This window comes from Archocentrus centrarchus, chromosome 17 (assembly GCF_007364275.1).
Source record: "Archocentrus centrarchus isolate MPI-CPG fArcCen1 chromosome 17, fArcCen1, whole genome shotgun sequence".
In the NCBI taxonomy this organism is placed as follows: Eukaryota; Metazoa; Chordata; class Actinopteri; order Cichliformes; family Cichlidae; genus Archocentrus; species Archocentrus centrarchus.
The window spans coordinates 20,613,287-20,639,765 of record NC_044362.1 but is presented as its reverse complement, the minus strand read 5'-3'; the positions used below and the strand labels follow the sequence as shown (position 1 = coordinate 20,639,765).

General features: G+C 37.5%; 1 protein-coding gene across 1 annotated transcript in view; it reads left to right on the top strand.

Moving 5' to 3' along the window:
- Window positions 1-26,479, top strand: part of LOC115796031 (parathyroid hormone/parathyroid hormone-related peptide receptor-like) — a 49,274-nt gene that overhangs the window by 3,175 nt on the left and 19,620 nt on the right. Inside the window, 1 exon segment of the mRNA XM_030752232.1 lies at window positions 23,832-23,934. Within this exon segment, the coding sequence (XP_030608092.1) occupies window positions 23,832-23,934 (103 nt within the window).

The following is a 26,479-nucleotide window of genomic DNA, read 5'->3' as shown; positions in this document are numbered from 1 at the left end:
TACTTTACATACTGTGATAAAATTATTACAATTAGTTAGTAAACTAAACAGACTTCAGTTCTTTAAAACAAAATTCTAACATTTTAAAAAAAAAACACAATTTTATTTATGCTCATCATCATTAATGACAGTGATGTAAAATTGTCACTTTCACTTTAAATTGGAATAGTTAGTTGAAACCGAGTGCTTCACCTCTCACCCAGTACCAGCGGGAACAGGTTTCAGCCTCTGCAGGGAGCTTGGATAAGCAGTTAACAAAATGGATGGACATAGAATTAGTTTTGCTAGAATGCAGAGATGCTTACTGTAATAATCTTTTGTTTTCTCATTTATTACACAACCTTAATGGATCTCCAGTCAAAAGTGACACCTCTTACAGGTGCCATGAGATTAAAACTCCCCTTAAAATAATTAATGATTGTGATTATTTGACAATTATTAAAGATAGCTTCTTTCATTATAAACATAATGTATGTGACTAATGAAAGCCGCTCATTATTTGAAAGGGATCTGTCTTTAGCAAACATTTGGCCATGAATTTGAGGTAAGACTTGAATTGAAATTAGTCATATTTCCATTTTTCCTCATACATCACAACATTATACAATTTAGTTTTTTTTAATTACAAACACAACTACAACTACTATTAGAAAAATGCTGAAGTAGTGTATTTAAGAACAGAATTCTCTATACAGCTGTTTAGTGTAGGTTAAGTTTATAATTTGTGAGTTGTTTTCTTTTCCTTCTTTGCACAACAGTCTGCTTTTAAAAGATGAACATAAACATATGTCACCTGTTGGTTTATGAACTGCCATTCTGAAGCCTTGAGTTCTGCTTTTTTTTTTTTTTTGCCCTTCTTGTTTGCTGTAAAGTCAGGTGTAACTTTGAATGAGAGGTTAACGCTGGAAAGCTTTCAGCTAGTTTGGGTTAGTAAAGCCAAATGCACACCGAGACAAAATTGCGTTAACTTCTTTCTCTGAGGCCACACCCCCTAAAAGGGCAAATCCAAATGGGTTGGTGAAAAAAAAATACTACAGTTATGAGCTATAGTGACAAAACAAGCAACAATCAAACAAACAAACAAACAAACACTTTTTTATGAAGTTTTTAGGATCAAAGATTTTTTGCACACTTTTTCACCAGCTCTTCATAGTTTGTGTCTGTTATTTCCTTTTTTCACACTCAGCATGTATATACATTTACCAGTGACTTTATTAGTTAAAACATGCTAGTACTAGATCTCCTTTCACATTCAGAACTGCCTTAATTCTTCATGGTAAAGATTCAACAAGGTGCGGGAAACATTCCTCAGAGGTTTTGGTCCATATTAATGCGATAGCATCACACAGCTGCTGCAGATTTGACAGCTGCACATCCATGATGCAAATTTCCCATTCCACCTGTGAACTCATTGTCATGTCCAATAAACCATCTTGAAATTAGCTTTGTGACTTGGCATGTTATCAGAAGATGGGAACACTGTGGTGATAAAGGGATGTTCAGGAACAATACTCAGGTACCACGTGGCCCAAAGTGTGCTAAGAAAAGATCCTGTTTTGGTGAGCCAGAGTACATTACACATTCAATTTCATGTTGTTAGCTGACAGGAGAGGTCTTTTGTTGCTTAGTCCATCTGCTTCAAGATTTGATGTTGTGCGTTCAGAACTACTGTCCTGTGTACCTTGGTTGTAAAGAGTGGTTGAGTTAGTTTTGCCTTCCTATCAGCTAAAATTATCCTTTGACCTCTGGCATCAAAGTGTTTTCACTGCTGCTTACTGGATATTTTCTCTTTTTCAGACCATTCTCTGAAAACCTTAGAGATGGCGGTGCAGGAAAATGCCAGTAGATCAGCAGTTTCTGAAATATTCAGAGCAGCCCATCTGGCACCAACAACTATGCCGTGTTCAAAGTCACTTAAAACACCTTTCTTCCCCATTCTGATGCTCAGTTTGAAATTCATCAGGTCATCTTAACCATGTCTACATGCATAAATACACTGAGTTGCTATCAACTGATTTGCTGACATTTGGATTAATGGGCAGATGTACCTAAAAAAGTGGCCAGTGGGTTTGGAAATATATGTGTTTTTTTCTCTGTGTTTGTGTTTCTGTTTATATTACCTTCAGTGCACTAAGTGTGATGAAGATATGGCCCGTGTTTGATCTCATTTACTCAGGGAGTTCAAACAGTTTTGATGCAGCTTTGATCTCGATGCCTTTTCTGTTAATCCTCCGTTAGGACAGAGAGGAGAGGGAAACAGAGCCCTGCCAGGACCCATTTACACACGTCAGTGTACGAGTGTACTGACACTGACAACTGTCAACTGTGTGCCAATATATATATATATATATATATATATATATATATATATATATATATATATATATATGAGGATGGGCACTTGTTTTTTTTCTTGATAACTAAGATTTAAAGGGAATTTAAGGGTTAAGATTTGGATTTAGGATTCAGGTTGGAATCAGGTGTAGATTAGAATAAGGGTTATGATTATATAGGCACTTAGTTATTAAGGAAGCCCTGACAGCTACCCGCACTGCAACCCAAGAAAACACATCTAAATTGAAAAGCCCAAGGAAATATCATAACTAATTTGACACCACAGGGGCAGCACTTGGAAAATAAAAAAACAAACAGAAAAACCTCCAGCTGCAGAAAACACAATAAAAGAGAGAAACCATTGTAGTGATTTGATGCAAAATTGCTTGTGTGTTGTCTATTTACCTTTTAAAAAAACAAAAAAAAAAAACTGCACAGTGCTCAGTGCTCTGGTCCTGAGCTTTCAGGGCCACTGAGCAGGTGTGATACATTTTTCTTAGGTGTCCTCACAAAGATAGCCAATGAAATGTGTGTGTGCATGCCTGCATGCATGCGTGTGTGCGTGCATGTGTGTGTGTGTGTGTGTGATGCATGGCTGGACATTACATTATGACCTTTATATTTCCCAAGAGGGAGGGGAGCAGTAGTAGGAGGCATGTCAGCAATGATTAAATAGCAAAGTGCAATTTTAGCATCAAGATTTACTAGGATTTGTTACCCACCTCCAGAACACACCAGATATGATACAAATTCTGTTATCTTATATTAAGTGCATACAGTGAATGAATTCAAGGGTTTCAAGTTTTAAGCAGTCCATTGCAGCAGTACCTTTACCTAATCTGTGTTCTCTGAGATTTGCTGATAATTTGCCTGTTAATTAACCCGCTTCACCAATCAAAAAAATAACCACAGGGAATCACTTAGCCTAACACAGTTTACGCCTTACTTTTCCAGTTATCTCAGCCTCAGCAGCTTAGGTTCAGTGGAGCAGTTTGTTGAATTGCTGCTAATCATGTGCAAATCATAAACTACCGGACAGGTCAAGGCGGGACTGCCCGTCAAGCTACGTGGATCCATCAAAATGCACTTGAGAAAACAAACAAACAAAGCACCAGTTAATAAAATAGCACATGGGCTCACAATCAGCTTTTAACTTCAAATTTCTGATGTCTTGCCATCTACCCCTAAAGGACAGAAACTCTTAAATTGGATCCCTTTGACTGTTCATCACTAGAACCGCAGCTTTGCAGAAAATGACTGCATTTACAGGGGAGATTAGGAGCCAGTTTGAATGGTCTTACTGAAGTGAGCTCCAAGTGATCATTTAATGCACCTCTCTGAGTTACACCCCTTTTCTAACCATGCGCCATTTGGTGTTGCATGAAATCCCCAAACATCAGTCACTATGCTGTGTGTGCCCACACCTAACCGATGTGCTGCAGCGTGTGGCTGTTTTCTTAATGCGCCTGTCTACTTTTACTTCTGTTTCATACCCTTTCCAAATCAATTCTTGCTTCTGAACTTTCTAACCTTTATATATATAGTTAGGAAAAAAAGCACTTTACTGTTTGTTCTTATCAGTGGGTTTAATTGCATTACCTTTGTCTCTAGTCACTCCCTTAATATGCTCTATTAGTCTTTTGGGCATTCATCTTCGTGCGTGAGAGACAGAGTGGGGAAATAATGGCTTCCTTACAGTTGGAACCCGTTGTCAGACTGGAGTTAGTCAGTGTGTGACCAAATAATTTTCCACACATTGATTTTTAATTTAATATGCAACATCATACTCACAGTGTAGAGGGTAGAGCCAGTGCGGGGAAGTCATTAAAGAGAGGCCGCATACTGCAACAACTACCAAGGTGAGGCAAGCAACACAGAGTGAAGAAAGGATCTGACTCATCAGCTTTGTATGAGCCACGAGAGCCCAGTTTAGTTACAGGATGCTTCAGAGTCCAATCCTAAAGATAAGGGGACACTGTCATGTCAATAGTACATTAGTGTAATACATAACACATAATCCACTGTATAATACATAACATAATTTGTATCAGTATTACTATAACATATTATACTGCAGGTACTGGGTAATCTTTGCTTGCTTTATTTTCAGTGTTTCACTTTCTCCAGCTTTAAAATGTCCTGTGCTCACCTGAGGATGTAGTTTGTTGTTTGTTTTTGATAAAAATGGGCTTTATCCTCTGTAGCTTTGATCGTGATGTCCATTAGTCAAACATTTTAGCTAGTTCTGCCCTTTCTGTTTCAGACAGCCTGCCTGCCCTAGAGATGGCTGTGGCTCCTGATGGGAGCTCACGAGTTGAGCTGTTGGATGTGTTAGAGGTTGATGGATCCATTCTGCTCCTATCATGCTACAGTAGACATGTAGCCTGTTTAGACAGGTGTTACAGTAGTTCGCTCTGTGTATTCATATTATTGTACTTTTGAACAGGATAAGAGAATTATACCTGCAGGCTAAAACTGTTCATAAAACTTTATGAATTTAAGACTGTAACACAGACCTGTATGAGAGAGTGTAATCTAATAGCTGCAGGATTTTATGATATGATAAGAAGGTGGCAGAAAGAACATTGGACATGTGAAGTAGTTTCATATAACGCAAATATTTCATAATCCTCCTTAAAATTGAACATTTAATCCAAGTCTGGATGGAAAAGTCTCAATTACTTTTTTTCAGCGTATTTATTTGTATATTGCAGTACTCGCTGGAAAATCGCACTTAAACTGTCTGATCTTCACAGGGCAAAGTGCAGTTATTGCCACCACTGACTTAATGTGAATTAATAGGCTAAGAGCTGACAGTGGTCAAAAAAGCTTTTAAACCTGTGTTTGAGGTGTAGTCGTGGATAGCGCTCTAACCACAGGAAGCATAAAGCTGATTGGAGATGTTCTGGAGGCTCTTATTGAGTGAAACGTCACATCATGGACTCTTTGAAAACACACCAAAAATAACACATTTACACCACAAACTGAGAGAAGATCATGCAATTGTGTGTGATGGACTGAAAAATGGAAATGAACAGTAGCACATGAAGCTGATTTAAGAGGGGTATTCTAGTGCACAGATGGTATTTATACCCACCTTGGCTAGGATGTGATTTCTCCATCCTAATAAGATTACGTGGTTGGCAGATCTGAGGCATCCTGTTTTGTAATTTGGTTTAACAGCACATGTTGTAGATTTAAGCAGTACGGAGGTGTAACCTCTGTAGCAGTTTTTTGCTATAGGTGCTTGCTGTCGCCGGTTTGCACGTTTGTCTGAATTTTCCTGGGATCAGCCCTGGATTCACCTCACAGAGGCAACTTGTAGTGGGGAAAGTAACCTTCACACAATTACCTTCCTTATGCTGAGTATTTTACCCCAGAGCTTTACAGTAGCTGATGCGAGCTCCTGAGATAACTACAGAATAATCTAATTCCTTCAACTTTCTCTCAGAAGCGCATTCATTCTCTGCGCGGTATTGACCAATGCATTGCTCACTTTTAGAGGGCCTGTGAGTCAGACTCATAACGCATGTGTTAATACGAGAGTCTTCAGTTTCACCAGCATGGTAAGGTAATACCATGGCAGTATTTGACTCAGGAAAAGGGTTGTTTCATGACTTACCATGACCTCTGCTTTTTTTTTTCTCAACTTTTCCACTTGAAGCACGCCAGAGTATGTGTAACTCAATGCCACTTTTACGCCTCGCTGAAAAAAGTTACACTTCTCACTGATATTTTTATGATGGTTCCTATGTTCTGTGCATTTCAGCATTCAGAAAAATGTGTTGCCTTTTTGAATTTGTTTTGGTGACCACCTCATATTTTGTTTTTTGTTTTTATCTATAGCTTTTTTAAAAAAAATATTGCCAACTTAATGATTCATAACAATCTGCTTCTTTATACTCAGTGATGTTTTGCATAATACTTACTCAAAAGCTCACGAGCAGCAGTTATACAAAGACGCTGATGGCAAACAAGCCTGTGATGTCTATGATGCTTTACTAAATTGCATTTAACGATTTATCTGTAAAGCCTCTATTTATATTTTCCTGTGAAGTTTCAGTGGTGATGCTTATCATCGGAGAACTTTGCCATGTTTTGAGCCTTTGAAGTGCTCTAATTCTTCAATTGCAAGCAGTGTTGAGAATGACCAGTGTGAACATTGTTTTTATTCAAGCATTGGGATTGGAAATTGTTGGACCTAAGAACAGCAGCATATTATAACTCAACATCACAAGAAGTCAGAGACACACTGATTGATTGTAAGCTCTGTGACAAGTTTGTCTTCATCAGTTTCCCCTGTATCAATATTGTGGTGTAGACTTCCTTGTGAGCAGTATGCTTGGAATCCCGGAGTACCTCAGTTGAGTTGACATGTGAAAATTCGCAGCTATGCAGATGCCTTTGCCATTGACCGACAGTTCAGCTCAGCCCTACCCCCACTGTTAGTGAATGGATTGAATTTCAAATATACAGATTCTTTCAGTCTCATTCTGTCCTTTTAAATGCAACAAGAATTGAAGTTAGCTGACAGTTCCAAGTCAATTCTTAAATTATTGTGAGTACAGAGAGTAGGATTTCACATGTAATCCAGTTGTTTGCGTAATTTGGAAGTAGTTCAAATTTTGGGCAGGAATACTCCCAAGGCACATGGCTTATGGCTAAGAGGAGGCTGGATTTCTTAAAAGGACCTTTATTAGTTTCATTGCAAAACTCTGGGGCTTATGGGTTTGTAAGTATGCAGTTCACAGCTGCAGATTTTCCAGCAATAAGTAAAAAATCCTTACACTGCAGTACAGGGGAAATCTCAGCCAATTTTATTTCAGATTAACAGTGGTGTTAAATTGGTGGCATTTCAATACAAGCCAGGGAGAGCAGAAACCCTCAAAGTTATAGTTCAAGTCATCACAGATCTCAAGTTGAAGTGTTTCATATAAAGATAGTTGCTGGACCTGGAGAGATTTAATTAATATTTTTGGACTGACATTTACAAAAACGTACTGTTAATTGTGTACTGAAGGTCAGACAGATGATTAATTTCAAGTGTTATAACAAAATTTTTTGCATGAATTCTTCTTCCAGGATTATAGCATACTGCTCATTGCTTAAGGTTCACTGCGTCTCTTCTTGCTAGACTGTGATTCCAGCCAACCATATGGCTCTATAAATGCAATGAATAGAAATAAAAGATGGAATGAACTAATACTTAAGAAAAATAATTTCTTATATTTTGGGTTATTTTATTGGAGCAGTTGCTTAAATGCAATATTTATTACAATTTTTGGTTCTACATTTTTGGTGGACTCAGTCACTTTAATCTGAATTTAAAAATTAAAGGTTTAAACACTGAAAGACACCAAGGAATTATTGAATTTGTGTATTGCATCAATCCTACATTGGATGGTGGTGCACGGTCATCACTGAGACTCACTGTCATTGAACTGAGACTATGTCTGCATCCATATGTGGACTAACTTACCCTGAATGGATGCAATGTTTAAAATGTAACCCTCAGACATGTAGCAGGTGTATGAACTCCACATGCACTGGTTATTTTTCTACAAAGCTTTATTGTTCCATATCCAAAGTCTACTTTTACAAAATGTTGTTAATTGATATATCTGTATTCATGGCCACAAATATATACTAAACGTGATTCAGTGAAGATTTAAAATACATCCAGTAAACAGAAGATGAGAAAGTGACTTTGTTTCCCAACAGTAAAATGATGTTTTCATAAAGTTTTCTCATTTGCATAAGAAAGTCATGCATATATCCTCTCTCACTGGAAACAGCGTTTCTTTTTCAACAACAAATATTTTAAATAAACAACATTTTTCAATCAGTCATTCTAAAAAAAAGCAAAACAAACCAAAAACTCTGTTGCTTTAGAGGGGGGCTGAACAAAATGCTCAAAAATAAACAAAACACACAGGTGCAAGTGCTTCACAGATTGGATATAAACCACGTAAATATCCCAACATACAAACACATCCGATCATACACATGACAGCCAAAAGTAATTTGTGAATGATTAAGGAAATGTTAACCTGCAAGAAGGAATTTTCAGCAGTCATTTAAACCAAACACTGATTCAAAAGGCTTCAATATAGTGAGGAATAAATCATGTAGAATACTTTTTTTTTATATATAAGTAAGCTTAATGGACCTCTGTAGCATTCTCTTACTCACTGCTTGAAGCTACAACAGCCATTACAAAGACAGTACCCCTGAATCACTGACTGAATTGCCATCAATTGAGCTGCATTGTGATAATGCAACTCGGGTTTTTGGCAAGAAAAAAGCATATCTATGATGAATAAGACTTCGTCTGTTGTTCTGCTGCATCATTTCTGCTTCTTACTATCTGTCTTTTAAAAGAGTTTAAAGGAGTTCAATAGTAATTTAGAGGAGTACCTTCTGAAGATAAAATTTAAGTTTTAAAGTTTTTTTTCGGGACAATTAAGCTTATTTTGATCTGCAAGGAAAATTATTGGTTTCAGTTTAGCATATGTGACAGGGCAGATGTTGTTTTGTCTTTAATGAATTTGAAAGGGATCAATATCAGCTAAAGAGAAAAACTCTGAAAACAGGGTATTGATATGCAAAGGATCAGTTGTGCTTTGATTCGTCATTGCATTGTAAGAGTGTCAGAGTTTGGTACCTTTTACAAGCCATATTCAGTGTTCAGTATTAAGCAGTATATGTTGAGTAAAATATGTGATATTTTTTACATTTAAATAAAAAAAGAGGATCTAAATGAAGACAAAAAAGAGACACAAAGGTGGAATAAATCTAGCCTGATTGAAATAGCTCTCTTTTCTCTTTTAAGGTGGCCAAATAAATATGCTCACTTAATAATTCACAACATTAATAGTTTATTTAATTATTTGCAGCACAAGGGTTGATTTTTGCTGTATTAACTTATTTTTTTCTATACATGACCTGAGGATTAAGAATGTCAATAACCACCATTATTGATATCCTTGTTTTGATATTTTAATGTTATTATTATTGATGTCATTTTTGTCTGATTGGCATTTTAAGTTTGTTGGGGCACTACAAAGAAAATTTGGGTATATTAAACAGGACTATGCAGGGACTAATAAGCATGTTTCCATGTATGTGAGTATGCTATGGTTCACTTTGGTCCAAGTGACGTTTTACGTGACCGTATGGACTCCTCTGTGGAGACTTTACATTGTGATGCACCTATTAGACAAATGCAAATGCACACATTTGACTTTTTGCCCCAAACACAGCCTTTACATCACAGTTTCAAGTAATGTTTACTGAAACAGAAGCAAGGTTCAAAGACTCAGCAACACTGGCCTTGTAATAAGAAAGTGGAAGGCTAATGGTGACAGGTCAGCTGCAGGCCTCTTGGTGGGACTACAGCACAAACAGTGTAGCTTGGTTCTGCTTGCATTTTCTCTGCTAAATAGAGAAGTGTGTCTTATCTGCATGCATTAACATTAAATTACATTAAGTCCTTAAATGTTTTTCTAAAGAGATCTGCTGTATATATGTATCTCTCAAGTAAATCCATAAAAATCTATCAGATATGTGACAGAAAGCTTTTTTATAGAATAAGTGGTGCTTTTTTGTGTTATCAAAATGTAGGAAAATATATAAATTGTTTAATGCATGTAAAAAAAAAATTGGTAGTTTGGATTATGGCATGACTGAAGCTACAGTTGGAATTTTATTCAGTCCCCTTCAATAGCTTGTGGTTTTGCTATATGGATATTTTTGCTGGAAGTTTTGTTAGCTTTTATGTAAGCTCTTACAAATGTATATGCAGCATAAGCTAATTTTACTTATCATATTGAAGGTCATGAAAAGTTATTGCTCTCATATCTTATTATTTTCTGTGCAGTTCAGAAATTGGTGGTTCAAAAGTATTTCAAAAATATTATGCAGTCTTGATGTAGAACTAATTCCACTGCTTTTAATATGACTGCATGTTAATTGTGCTCTGAAACTAATACAGATTTGATAACACAATTTAACACGATGTTTGTCTTTTTATTGTAAAAGAATATTACTGTCAAACTTTGTGTTTTTTGCCCCAAAATAACTACATTTTTCCCATTTTTTTTTGCTATTTTTACACTCAAAACAGGAAACATAAATTTGGAAGACACAAAAATTTATTTTTGAAATGTCTGAAAAAAATTTTTTAATAAAAAAATGAACATTTTTCTTGATGAGCGCCAAATGTAGTCTCCCATCATGTTTTCATTCAAGGATCCATGGTATTTGTGTTCATAAAAAAGAGAGAGAGAGAGAGAGTTTAAACACAAAGACAAGAAAAAAGTAGAAATTTGTTACCTAGTGTAATGATTGTTAGTTTATTAGCATAGAGTATAATTCTTACTCCCTGTGCTGTTCTATTAAATTTGAGTGGTCTGGCATGACTTTTCCTTTGCTTTTGATTTTAAATTATTTTGTAATAGATTGGCTCCTCTGAAAAGCACTTCAATCAAGGTGACCATCTGCAAGAGGTTCACTCTAAGTGGCTTTCTTAATAAGCAAATCAGAAGAGTGCAATATTAACAGGCAATGAGAGACACCTTGGGTGATTAAGCAGTGCATAATCAGTCTACAATTTTATTGGGAAGGCAGTTGTGATGAGGGGTCTTTCGCAAAAACGCCCTTGCCCTAGTTCTTAGCGGGCAGCGGGCCCCTTGGTGTCCCTTTGGTTAACAGTGGAAAAGGGACTGATTGAAGTGCTGTCCTCTGTATATGTTGCTTTTTTGTACTCATCTCCTTCTTCACTCAAATTATAATAATGCATAATTATTCAAGGTAGACTTGTGAATAGGTGCAAAAGTTCTAACATTTTCATAATTTTTTGTTGTTATAGATTGAGATTGAGATTGCTCAATTATGGTTGACACTCAGTTGGAATTGTAAAAGTTGGCTTTGTGATGCTAATTGAAAAACTCCCTGTAGGCATAATATTAACAGTGAGCTAGACAAGGCTCTGCATGTTATGTGAATTCACTGTTTATTGTAGATTTAAACAGTGAAGCAAATGTAGCAGTAGTGAAAATGCTGATATGAATGATTTGACTTGAATTGAAAAAAAAAAAAAACTCTGGACACTTCACCTGACACTTTTCATTGTCATTATTCATTTATGAAACCTTATCTTTAAAAAAAAAAAAAAAAAAAAGAAAGAAAGGAAAAAAAATAGATAAACCCACCTCTAGAAAGCTTTCAGACATTTCAAAGCCTCAGCCTGTGATTTTCTTTCTTGGTACAGTATGTATTTTTGTTGAGTCTCATTTAAAAATGGATGAGTCTCTTCTGCTGTCCATGCCAATAAATAATACATAACCCAACTTTCTGCAACCGCACCTAGATAGATTTTACAATTATTGTAGTTCAAGGCATTTTGCAGGTATATGATTGGGTTGACCCACAATTCCAACTTCATTAATATTAATGTAAGAAATGACAAACACTGAATAATCAGTTTTAATTGAGTGAAGAGTGTTTCTCATGATACAGTGATACATTTTGATCACTGCTAAGCTGATGTTATTTACAAGGTAACTGCTTTAATGCCAAGCTGCGACTGAGTTGGTCTTATAATCCATTAATGCCAGTCTGTGCCGTAGAGCTACATATGTTACATCTGAAACTGTTTTTTTTTTGCAAAAAAGAGCTCTGTGGTTTTTAAATCCACTTTAAAATCTATGTTTTTATATATAATCCTCTTCTCATATGCATAAAGCTGCATTTATGGAAATGCATTGTTTTACTATTGACTCCCAGTGACCTGTCAGTATTGTTTGTTTGTTTTATTGGTTGTTTTGTGACATCCTTTAAGATATTATGAAATGTCTAGTGCATTTGGTTGTTGCATAACCATTAGTAGTTTTTAAGCTTTTGATGAAAATTAAAATGGTGCATTTATATTGCTTTACTGAAGCAACAGCCTGTAGTTGCTGCATTAAATCACTTATATAATGCAAGAATGATCCCTTTTTAATTTGAGAGAACAACAGTCACAGCTATCTGCCTTGTGTGCAGCCTCTCAGAGCACACACAATGTTTCCATCAAGGACAAAAGTGCTGTTCTTCAAGCTTACGACCAGAGCAGGGTATAATTAGGAACTAAATGCTGCTTTAAGTCAGAATGTGGTCTGCAAGCATTTCCAAAGGACAACCAGTCTTGTGGTTTGTGGTTTTTATCATCAAATGCAAATTGCACAGTTGAAGAGGAGTGGCACTGACTCATAGAGTTTATAATATCCAGGAACCTCATCCGCTAAAACATTCATGCGGTGCAATATGTCAAAAGTAACATATTCATGTTTTTTCCAGATAGTAGACAGCCCATTAAACACTAGATTCAGCGAAGTTATAATTTTCTAGACCTCGCTATTTTGTGAAGAAAAAACATGCAGGAAAGTCCAAAAGCCCTTGGGATCAAATTTTGAACGTATGCCAACAACAAGGAAGTGAATGTTAGCCTATGGTGTAAAGAATGGCAAATGACCAAAACAAGTACATAAAACAAACATTCGACTGTATTCCTATAATAGAGGCATTTTACAGCAACCAGAGTAAATATTTTCTGTATAGTATTTATCATTCATGTGATGAAGTGTGATCAGGAAAGGAAAGTCTTACTTTATATGACCATTTACCTAAAAATCTCATCTTCGCTGATGGATCATCTAATAGAGAGACACATTATTGGATGGCTCTGAAGTGATAGAGAAAAGGAATATGGTTTCCAGTGAAAATGCTGCGTGAGTTCGGATCAGAGGTTCTGTGTTGACAGTCACAACATCTGAAAACAGTGAACTGAAATAACACAGTATGTGTATGTCTGCAAACTCATCCAGTGCTTTTAAAACCATGTGAAGTTTGACCTCAAATAAATCAGTGATCTATAGTAAATAAGTTTAAGAGTTTCTTCTACTTACATGGTAATATAAGTTTTTTTTTCTTACAGGTTAGGTGATGTTTTTAAATATGAAAACACTGCAACTAATGAACTCATATATGCCACTGCCGCAGTAATCCTAGAAACACTTTGGTATAAGCTCAAAAATTCATGTTGAGAAAGTGCCCTGTGGAGAACAAGGCTGGAGGCCAAAATCAGGAAAATCCGAAAGGATGTTATGGATGTCATGAGAGACAGGTACTGGATGGATAAGAAGTGCAACAAGATGTCCATAGCTGAGGCTCTAGGAACTGCCAAAAAAAAAAATGGCTCTGGCCATGAGGCTGAAGAGATACACCAGAGAAGCAGAGGCCAAGAGAATAAACAGCCTGTTCCCGAAAGATACATTCAGGATGTACTTTCAGCAGCTGCAAGGGAACAATAGTATAAGGGCAGACCCATCTAGAGCTGAGACTGAGCCATACTTAGAAAACCATCTGGGAGAAAGGGGCTTCAAGCAACACCAACGCCAAATGGCTGGTGGACCTAACAGCGGACCATAGCAACCTCCCATTAAAAGAAACAGCCAGTACCACATAGCAGATAGCCCTTAAGGTATCTCTAGAATGAAGAATAGAGAACGAAGAGCTGGACAGTGCAGGATCATTTACCTAAAAATCTCATCTTCGCTGATGGATCATCTAACAGAGAGATACATTATTGGATGGCCTAACAGCCTAACAGCGGCTGAAGAAACTGAACAGTACTCCATGAATGCCTGGCAAATGGCCCAAAATAATAACTCATCTGGACTGGCTAACACAGGGTAGAACAAGTAGCCACATGAGTCAACACATGAGGGCAGCTCAACACCAAAGGCAAATAACATCAGATGGTTAAAGCACCAGCTGGATTGACTAAAAAAGAGCCTACAATTCAATGCCCCATAGATGATTATAGGAGTGCTTGGCACTATACAAAACCAATAGTGCCCTGATATCACTGGAGGCTAACTCCAAGGTATTTGCACAAGTCACATCTAGTGTGGACTGTACCAAGGTGATGCACTCTCCCCGCTGCTGTTCTACATAGGCCTCAACCCCCTAAGCCAACTCATCACTAAGAGTGGATACAGATATAGATTCAGAATTGGAATGACCATCAGCCACCTCCTGTACATAGCGAGGACATCAGGACGTCATTTGTACTGGATAAGCATGGTTGAATGATTCCAAAGAGAGGGAAGGTGATTTGGACTATATAACTGCTTTTCTGTCAGAAGGCAGAAAAGCAGATATATAGGACACCTACAAGTACTTGGTATCCCACAGGCCAACAGGAACCATGAAGAAGGTCAGCCACAGAAAGTAAGACACTTGCTGAGAAGCCAGCTCAATTGTAGGAATAAGAACTGAGCTATCAATACATACACCCTACCCCGGTCATTGGATACCCAATTTAAATAACAAGCTGGCCACAGAAGGACATTGATGCCAAGACATGAAAACTCCTCACAGTGCATGGAGGTCTCTACCCAAAGTTCAGCACCCTGAGGATCTACGACCAATGGAAAGAGGGAGGGCAAGGATTAGTGTGTGTCAGAGCCCTAATCCAGGAGGAACCATGGAGCATCCATGAATACATCAGGAAGAAGGCCATCGGAGATGAGCTGCTCCAGGTGTGCCTCAGGCAGCTGAAGACAGACAGCGATGAGGAACAGAAGAAGTAACTATCTTGGAAGACCAAGCCCCTGCATATGATGTATCATGATAGAGGAAGTGGCTAACATCAAGAAATCCTACCAGTGGCTAGAAAAGGACTGCAGCTGTGATAGACGTGGCAATCTCAGCGGACAGCAACATCAGAAAGAAGGAGCATAATAAAACAGAGTACCAGGGGGTGAAAGAACAACTGGAGCAGATGTGGAGGCTCAAGTCCAAAGTGGTCCCCACAGTAATAGGAACATTAAGAGCTATAACCCCCAAGAGTGGAAGAGTGGCTCCAGCAGATTCTGGCCACATCAGGAGTCTCTCTGTCCAGAAGAGTACAGTTAAGATTTTGTGCCGGAACTCCCACACATATCTCCCTCTCACTTCCCTTAGAGGAGGGTGAAGATTTATATTTATATATATATATATATATATATATATATATATATATATATATATATATATATATATATTTATTAGGGGCGGGACTTTAACGCGTTAATTTCGATTAATTAATTACGGGGAAATTAACGCGTTAAAATTTTTAACGCATTTTAATCGCACTTTGCACTGTGGAACGTTTCTCAGTGCGCGAGTTCCCGGCATACAGATTATATCGACGCACAATGTCCAAATTAGGGGCTGCATCCTGCGAAGGACCCGGCCCACGTCTTTCGCAGCCCACAAAGGCCGGAAGTGAGCGTCTAGCCTTCATATCAGCGTCACCTGCCGTCACCTCTGCGTAGCTCATGTCGCCTAGCAACCGTGAGTACGAAGCACACCTGTGTAAAAGCAGCTGTTAAACGGAGAACGAACTTTTTCTCCTTTTTGTGGTTTAATTTTAAGTCTTTAATTCAAAATAAGCTGTTAAAACAAGCATAACACATTTCAGCATCAAGGAATACAGCTGAGCGAATGATTAATTTCCAACTATAACAAGTGAGACATTAATGTTGAATAAAACTATCCACTTATGATGCTTAACTTTAATTTCAGGTGTTTGCTTATCACAGGAGCACTTCCACCCTTTGTTGGTCTGTGTAGTAGACTGGTGGGAAAATGAACAAAATTTTGAAGTTTAAGCTTATGTATATTGATTTATTCATCAACTAAACTTAAATTAATATTTCTCATGTCAAATATTGAAATGCGATTAAAATGCGATTAATTTCGATTGATTAATTACAAAGCTTGTAATTAATTCGATTAATTTTTTTAATCGAGTCCCACCCCTAATATATATATATATATCCCTCAGCCTTGGTTGACAAGCCAAGGTGGGGGCGGGCGATGCTGATATTAAGGCTAGACCATCCAATTTCAAAGCTGTTCACTTCCAGCCTTTGTGGTCTTCGTGGGCCGCGAAGGACTCGGTCTACGTAGGACGGGTCCTTCGAAGGATGCGGCCCCTGAATTTGGACACAGCTTGGGTCCTTCGCAGCCCACGAAGACCGCAAAGGCCAGAAGTTAGCGGCTAGCCTTTATATCAGCGTCACACAGCTGTGTAAAAGCAGCTGGTTAAACGGAGAATGAACTTTTTCTCCTTTTTGTGGTTTAATTTTAAGTCTTTAATTCAAAATAAGCTGTTAAAACAAGCATAACACATTTCAACATCAAGGAATACAGCTGAGCGAATGATTAATTTCCAACTATATTAAGTGAGACATTAATGTTGAATAAAAATATCCAGTTATGATGCTTAACTTTAATTTCAGGAGTTTGCTTATCACAGGAGAACTTCCGCCCTTCGTTGGTCTGTGTAGTAGACTGGTGGAAAAATAAACAAAATTTTGAAGTTTAAGCTTATGTATATTGATTCATTCATGAACCAAACAAACAGAAACAAACCAAACAGACTCCATGTATTACATTTGATAATGGTACAGAAAAACTGATATGTTTACATGCTTTCCTTAAAAAATATGTAATTGTATACAGTTCTCTCTTTATTACTATTTACTGACTTTTTTTGAAATCTTGAAATTGCTGCTTTTTGACGCTGTCTGTTTGAATGTATTTTGCTTATGTTGGACAAAAACATACAACACTGTGTTATTAAAATCTTGTAAACGGGCCCCATACAACCAACCTGCTTTCTTAATATTGCTTCAAGGGAAACTTTTTACTTTTTTTTTTATGGAAAGATAGCATCAGCAGGTCTGGGCTGTTGTGGTATCAGGAGTCTTTTGTGGGATTCTGGGTTTTGAATTCCATGTGGGGTCATTAGTTTGACAGTTTGGATTTTTTTTTGTTGTAGATTTTTCATTTTTAGTGCCTTACTCACCCCATTAAGGTTTAGACAACAAAACCTGGTTAGGTTTAAGAAAATGCCATGGTTTTTGGTTAAATAAAAATTGGTTTCCAGTTTTCTTGGCTCTCGGGCTGACAAGTCTCTCCCCAAATTTAGTGACAGTAAGAAAGCAAGAAAATAAATGGCTATAATATATCCATTTGAAACGTATTTGTGGTGTGCCCCCCAAAAAACTTAATTCAGGAGGAAAATGTGTCTCTGCCTGGAAATGTTCTTGAGAATGCAGTTTAGCTGTATGGGAACATCATAGTTTTAGCCAACAGGACTGGAAGAAAATACTTTTAAGCCTCAATTGGGTCTCAAGCTGTGACTTCACCAAAAACATTACTCATAAACAATACAGGTTTAATGATTCTCCAAATTAATTTTTGGGCCATGAATAGCTAGCACATGGCTAATTGGTGTATGATTACATGTTCCCTTTAAGAAAGCAAATTCTTAACTCTTATTTAATAACCTATATTTACACATATTGTTTTACAGAAATGCAAAAGCTGTTCTTGGCTTGAAAAAACAAACAATTGTTTTATAGCTAGCTTAGTTAGTCTGTGTTTACAATCACGCACTGTCGTTGTTGCTTTTATAGTATCTCCTGCCATGCTGTGAATGTGATCTTGTGTTATCATTGAGTCAGTCTTTGCTAAACCGCCAGAAAAGTTAAATTTTTCCAGCCAATAATTATTCCTGCAGACTGTCATTAACCCATTCTGTCAGAATGTTGTTTTATTAGCGGAAACTGTAATTTTGTTGGTAGTAACAAGAGCTAAACTAAGGTTACGTCCACACATACACATTTGTTTCTTTTCTTTTTCTTTTTTGTTAAGGTGATTTTCCACTTTCATTTCCAAATGAAAACACACACCCCTCAAAAAACAACAACAAAAGTGTCAAGAGCATACTAAAACAACAGCTGGTGATACAACCCCATGGGATTGGTTGGTGGTTTGATCCTTGGCTGCTGCAGTCTGCATGTCAAAGTATCCTTGAGCAAGATACTGAACCCTAAGTTGCGCTGCGATGTGTGTGAGTGCTAGATTGAAAGCACTTAGGCATAGAAAAAAGTTCTTGTATGAATGGGTGAATGAGGCATGTTGTATAAAGTGCTTTGAGTGTTCAAGCAGAGTAAAGCGCTGTATAAGAACCAGGACATTTACAATTTAATGGGAGAGAAGAAGTACAGTTGGGGAAGAAGTATAGGCGGGAAGGACTTGTTTGATTCCAAGTATTCAGTTTTTATGAACTTCACAGTAATCAAAGCTACTGGTATGCATTTTCTTTTAATTGCCCATTGAGCCTAGCTTGAGGGTAAAGTATATTCATTTTGGCAGAGGAATTGCCCTTTTATTCAACTTTCTGAGAGCTCAGTACGAAGTTCAAGCCACTTTGGAGTTGTAGTGTTTCACTCAAAAATGCTTGCATCTTTGCTGTCATGATACTTGGAGCTAATTTTATGTTATGTTTTTGATATAACTTTTTTTATGGTCTGAGATAGTACTAATGAGATCACTGAGCTTTATTTCGAATCCAAATACACTGTTGACTCATTGCAGATAATTATACTCCATTGAATCCAGTGGTTTTGTGGTTCATTTAAACTTTTTGGATCCTTGAGTTTTTGTTTTGTTTTTTTTCTAATGAAAGTCTACCTCACAAGCTCCAGCATTTGGCTCTCTGATACAGTGTAGGACATTACAGGAAATGACTTTGGTTGGCCACAACTTTCTTGAAAAAAGAAAGAAGAAGAAATAAAAAGCGCGAGGCAGTCCACAATGAAGGCTGGCGGTAATGTACTAGAAACCCAGTGTCTCCACTCAATGTATGCATTGCGTCTAGCCACATGACACATTTCCGATGGACAATTTATTAGAATCTTTTTTTAACCTTTGCTGCAAAATATTTGAAAATCAACAAATGAACACTGAAAAATTTCATCTGTCATACCAGACAAGTCAAACTTTGACAGATAAATACAACTTGCATTAATGACCAAATGCTGAAAATAGAAAACTAAAACTAAACTGTAAATGTACTTTTTCTCCCACACTGTATGCTGTTAGTATTTCATCCTGGTGGTTAAACAGAGCAACCTAAATACAGTTCTCTCAATATTGGTCTTATATTCTTGCAGAGAGCTGCAGTTTAAGTCATCAAGCTGCAGTTTGCAAAGACAAATAGAAACTTGTGGTTTATCTAAGTGGAGTTTGTATTCTAGCGACCGGTGACGAAAACAGACATATTTATATACTGTGTATTTTTCTAATTCTCATTTTGGCATAAACTCAAAAGCATTTCACAAAAAGAATACTGTGTTTTGAATGAAATGCAGTAAATAAGAATGTCCATGTTTCTCCCTGTGAGAGGTGTGTTTACTTGGAGGTTTGGACTCTGGCCAGTGGAGAGGGAATAGTTTTCAGAAATAATCATGGGGCATACATATTACCCAAGATTCTCCTCTTGAAATGGTAAATGATACACTTCTATATCCCTGGATGCAGGAGTCTGTTTTTTGAGAAAGAAAGCTGAAACTCCATGCCTCATTTTGGTTTACCGTTTCATGGGGGCTTAAACACTGCTGTAAAGGCTAGGATGTTTGTTCATAATGTGCTGGAACAGCAGTTTCACTCAGATGGCAGAAACAACTAAGAGCGACTGTTACCGATGTGCACCCTAAGATTTCAAAGTGAAATAAATTAGTGGGCATTTCACACCCTTTTGAAGTGTGTGGACTTCAGTAAAAAAATTAAACATGTATCAGTGAGATTCATGCAATCATTTAAAATTTTCTCATAAGTCCATAACTAGCTTAATAGCTGGTGACTGCAGAGGCCACAGGATATGAGTCACAACACTTAAATACTTATGAAGAGATCACTCCCATCAGGATAGAAATATAATATCAGCTGACTGTGATAATGCCATAACACAGTCCCTGGATCTCCTTAATGTAGGGGCCAAGCCTTCAGTGTTTTTCCTTTCATCTGTCACCTGTCTGCAAATAGAGGTAATGATAGTGGCGTTTGTCCTGTCTATCAAATTCACTGTTTCTGGTTTCCTATTGGTTGAGCTTTCACCTAAAGTAACACCAGGCAGCTTTTTAGATGAAAATAGTGTGAACGTCTCAGAAGCTGTCAGTGGAATATTCTATATTGGCTTAGTTAGTACAGTAAACAGGTAGTATCTATCCTTGTTCGCCTGTGGTAAAATGTTATTCCATCTGTGGTTGTTTACTGTGCAAAGCCATAAACGTCTTCATTCTGTAACCTTATTCAGGTCTCAGACTGGACATCCTTATTTCAGGCCTGAAAGTAGTGAAAATATTGATGGATTGAGGTATTGTGGGTTTGTATGGCGCAAACCCACAACGGCTTAGTATTTACAGTTAAATTTAAACCTCACAAAGTTGCGTACATCTATTAGAGACAAAGTATGCATGCCTTTGTTCCCATCTATACTTCTCTATTTCTATTTCTCATTATGAACAGGCACCAGAGAGGGCTGAAAAAGTCTGGAAAAATACCAGAGTTATACTTTGCTTCAAGAGTTCGTTCCTATAGTTGTAGCAGCCAACTGCAAAACTATAGATACTTCTTAGTGGACTGTACAGCTACTGCAGGAACAGTAGTAGGAAAGTACGTTCTCTAAAATGCTGTGCTCAAGAACCAATGTAAAATTCTTGTAATTTATTTGAGCATTTAAATGTTTGGTCTTTAAATGTCTGATTAGTTTAAAATTCAATTGTTGTTATGAGTAAAACTTCAGCATTTGATATAGTCACCAGTATCACCTCCAGTCTCATTGTACATTCTGTATAATGACAAATAAATGCATTCTTCTTCTTCTTCTTATACCAAAATACACAACAATAACAACAGTATAATATGAAATCATATTGAAATATTATTGTTGCAGAATGAGAAATCTGATATTTCTATACTGATAAAAAAAAATTGAGATAGAGATTACTTTAAATTATTTTCCACAGGATATCTTTATATATTGCTAGAGGCCTGAACACAAATAATAGCATGCAGTTGTCAGCTTTCTACACTCATTGGCCACTTTATTAGGTACACTTTGCTAGTATCAGGTTGGGCCTGTTTTGCCTTAAGGGCAGCCTAAATATAGCATGGCGTAGAGTCAGCCAGGTGCTGGAAACATTCCTCAGAGATTTTGGTCCATACTGACATGATAGCGTCACACAATTACTGCAGATTTGTTGCCTCCATATCCATTATATGACTCCTGTTTCCCCACATCCCAAAGGTGCTCTACTGTATTGAGATCTGATGATTGTAATGTTCAAGAAAACCATTTGAAGTTGATTTGCTCTGTGTGACACTGCACATTATCCTGCAGTCATCAGAACATTGGTACACTGTGGTCTTTAAGGGGTGGACATGGTCAGCAAAAGTTGAAATTTGAGACTCACCAGAGCAGGGAACACATTTTCCAATCTTCCAGTATCCATTTTTGGTGATCCTGTGTGAATTGTAGCATTGGTTGCCTGTTCTTAACAGACAGCTGATGTGGTCTTCTGCTGCTATAGCCCATCTGATTCAATGTTTGATGTGTTGTACATCCAGAGATGCTCTTCTGCATACCTTGGCTGTAACAAGTGATTATTTGAGTTACTGTTGCCTTCCTATCAGCTTGAAGCAGCCTGACCATTCTCTTCTGTCTTCCGACATCAACAAGGAATTTTCACCCAAAGAACTGCCACGAACTGGATATTTTCTTGTTTTTGGACCATTCTCTGTAAACCCAAACGAACAGCAGGTTCTGAAATAATCAGACCAGCCCGTCTGAAACTAACAACCATGCAGTATTCAGAGTCACTTCAGTTACCTTTTTTCTCCATTCTGTTGCTTGGTTTAAACTCCAACAGGTTGTCTTGAACATGTCTACATGCCTAAACTCACAAAGTGGCTGCCGTGTGATTGCGTGATTAGATATTTGTCTCAATCAGTAGTATAACAAAATGGCCAATGAGTGTGAGAGCTTTTTTTTTTTTTTTTTTTAAATATATGTCCAAAAAAATTAACCTTGTTGTAGAGATTAAAAGTTATTTTTCCAAGGGAAACAATGGAAAATCAATGGTATTATTTGTATTTAGAGATGAAATCAGTCATAATCAGTATATCACAAAAAGAACTGACAAGCAAATCTCCCCACTGTCTTTACTTTTTATCTGCCGGAGAAGACTCTATGGTTACATATTTCATTTTGTCAAACTGAAAAAATACATACCACTCAAAAATGACTGCAATAAATGTGTAGAAGGTGAATTATTGACTTATAGATTTAACTTGTTCTTTCTGTAGCGTCTTGCTTCTTGCTAAAAGAATTGCCCATTAGTATTTGAACTCATCTGCTTCTTGCTTTCATAGAAGCAAGAGCAAAATTTGATTTCTTCACATCGAGACATGTAATTTGGGTCTGAAACCGACAGATGCAACTGCAGCCAGGGAGTCAGCTGCTCTGAGTAAACGTCTGTCTTTAATTTGCACTATTTGCTCTGGATCACTGGACCAAAAAAACAAGACTGTGTGTGTGTGTGTGTGTGTGTGTGTGTGTGTTTTTTTTAGCCGCACCTCCAGGCACACTATGGCATACATGTTAGTTTATGTCTCGTGGTGTGTGTATACATATTATAGTTTTGGTGCAGTATGGCTCAGAGAACAATGACAGCGCCCACATGACTGCATTAAAGATTCTGGTGAATTGCGTGCTGATCGAGCCTTTAGTTTTTGGTGGCCTGTGCTTTCATTTCCACTCTTCTTGTCATGCTCTGTTAAAAATGAATGTTGTCATTTTCAATACAGTCACATTTGTCATTGCCCAAAAGTGATCCACAGGCAAACAGCAAGTCAGTCAGTGTGACCTATTAGAATGGAAAAAGTTTTCTTGACTGGAAAACCACACCTGAGTTACCACGTCACCCTCATATAAAATGTTCAGAAGCTGAAATATATAAGGGGTAAAAAAAATTAAAATGTTGGGAATAAAATGTCATTTTTGTCGGTGTTAAAACTTTCCGCATGTCGATCAGTTTACCACTGGAATGAGACTGTAAGCAGCAAGTGAAACTGATCCTGTTTAGTCAGGGAAGTTTAGTTTTTACTTTATCACAGTAAGACAGAAAGAACTCTTCAATGAGTCCACTTGCACGCTCAAAGTACAGTGTTTTCTAATATTTATCTACTATATTACTGTCACTCATATCCTCTGTGAGAAAATGTTGGTAGTGCACATTTTCAGGAACGGAAACTGGGTTGCTTGTTTTGTCCATGGCACTGTGAGCAGAGTTGCAGGCAGCAGTTTGACAGTTTTGAAGTAGCTGTGAAGAAAAAGGAATGCCTCGATCCAAATCCGTCCTGATTTTCCTGCTTATTTTCAAATCCAGAGGAGATCACACATCTGCAGTGAAATATTCACACTTTTGTGTTGTTCTTTGGTGATTTAACTGCCGTTTTGCTGAGTTGGAAATGTTATTTTATAGTATTCATTTTGCACTTTATTGGTATTTATACTTACATATCCTTTTATTAACTCCATTCCCCCTGATTTTCAGGTTTATGCCGATGATGTGGTGACGAGAGAGGAACAGATAGAGTTGTTGTTCAAAGCCAAGCAAAAATGTGAGGATGACATCAAGGCAAAGCACAGGATTCTTGGTGAGTAAAGAAACAAATCTAAGTTTTTAGCCATATGAGTGACTTTGTGAGTCTGCAGTAACAAAACTGTTATTCTTGAGGGGGACTTGAATTTTCAGTACTGAATTTCATAGCAAAACAGTCAACAGCCGCATAGGACATTTAACTATAATTCATCAGGGGGCCAGAGGAATATCTGTATACAATATGCTCATTTAATATTTGTTTAGCTATTTCATTGTGTGCTACAGCTATGGATTGAGTGCAGCCATGTGAAAAAAACAAAAATCACAGATCCCTAAATCCAGAATTAAACCTTAAATCGGCTGTAGGATGTCCACCACTTCCCTTGCAAAAGCTAAAATCTTTAAAAAAAAAAGAACTTGCATGGAATATGGGCACACCTAAACAGAAACCCTGCTCTCTGTTCCTCACATTTTGAAGACCAGGAAAATCTGTGACACATATGGTTAATTAGAGTCAGTCTGTAAAAATTAAATGTGAGGAATATGCATAATTATGCCTCGACTCACACTTTTAATATGGCTTCATATATCCAGTACTTACAGACCCACTTTATCATGAGCTCAAGCTCGCAATTTTATTTGTTTGTAATGGTGAGCTATAAGTACTGTATAGTATTAGTGCCTTTTATTTGTAAGAGATATAAGTACACTCAAAAAATTCTGCTGGAAAATGGGTACTGTTGGGATAATGCTGTGATGTGGCAGGTGACTGGATTTAAGGAAGTGTATATATGCCCTTTTACTACTTACTTAAGCTAGCTGCTGAAATCACTGGTCTTAGATAAAATCAAATGGCATTAAAACAATTTCTAAGCAGAGCATTAATAGTTGTTAGTAATAGCCTCCAGTGCTTTGCTCAGATCTAGTGTACAGTGGTTATTTTTTCATTCAGTTCTTGTGTTTGACTGCTGCAGCGAACACGACTGAGCAGTCAGGCACGCAAGATGCACTGGAGGCACACAGACTCACACTCAGCTTTCTCATTTGGCACATTATCATCACATTTACATATAACTTGTATAAATTAGTAATGCCTAGAAATAAGCCAGTGGGAGCAGTCATTACACTGTGTATCTTCATTATGAGTACTAATCATAATGCTTGCCAAGTTCACCATAATGAAACTCAACTAAATAAATAATCAAACTATTTTCACCTTTCAACTGTTTCCACTTTTGAAAATGAAATGAAAACACAGGTTGGAGGTACCACTGATTGGTACCGTCATTTTGGTGACCTGTGAGGCAATTAGTCTGATTACTATAAACATATAAAGACCGAGGTTGGGAATGCCAGAGGACTACACGACTGGAGGAAGGCTCATTTTACTGACATCAACATTCTTGAGATGATTTGCACTGAAGATTCATTATTTAATGTTGGTGTGTAAAGGGTGTGCTGTGATTTACAATGGGAACATTGCTTATAGGTGTACATATGCGCGATATTGTAGATTTGTTTATCATTTAGTGCAAACACAGGAAACTGGTTGCACTCAGTTTGCTCTCGCATACTCTTTTAGACAGACTGTGATCTTTCTCATGCCAAAGCAGAGAGTAACGAAGGGATTACAGAGTCAATGTTTGTCATGCAAATCACCCAGTAAAAAGGGTGTGTCAGAGAGATAACGGGTACAATCCATAAGCCCATCCCTAATGGCTTGTGTATCGAATAAAATGTCTCGTTTAGCAACAGATTATTATTTCAAGATAACTAATAGCTGAAAACTGGAGGAAACTAATAATCAGAATGTGTGAAATTGAAATGGGATCATGTGTTCGGAAGGTGCCACCTTCTTTGCCTTTTATTATTGGTTTCCAATAGTGTGATTTTCCACTGTTTTAATTAAAAGATTTCTGTCACAGATGCATTTGTCGAAGGCTTTATCACATAAAAATAGTTTTGAGCTCCACTAGTGAGGAAGCTCCCCAGTGAATTCTAGCTGGAGCTACTGTAGAGGTTCAATGTGGAGTGCAGTAAATCCCCCAGAGGCTGCACAGAGCAGAGCCTCATGGATGCCGGGCTGAAATATAATGTACGAGGTGGAGGATGCCATCAGACACAGGAGGAGCACTAAGAAGGGCGGGCGGATGGTGGAGAGGACCAAACAGCACGGCCGATGAAGTTTACCAAGAGCTGTGAAAGTAGACTGCATAACCAGCAGGAGGATAATCGCGAGCTTGAAAGAGTGCATCGGGATGTTATGTTGATTGAATGTGATTGGTGACTTGTTTGAGTGCGACTATTGATTATTATAAGAGCTTACACTAATCAGCTGATGCTGTTCACACCGCTCTGCCACAACCGCCTTGGTTCATTATAATAAGTAAATAATAGGCACCGTTTTGCCTATATTTTGGAGATATGTTCAAATCAAGTAGCATTTTTGGAGCAGTTTGTAATACATTTCTTGTGAACTTTAAGTTGATGGTTACATTTAAAACCTCCACTTTGTTTCCTTTGTCTTCCCTGTGGCTTTCCGAAGGCTGGGCTTGAAGGCAAACCTGGTCCTGGGGTGCACTTCAATATTTATGGGTATC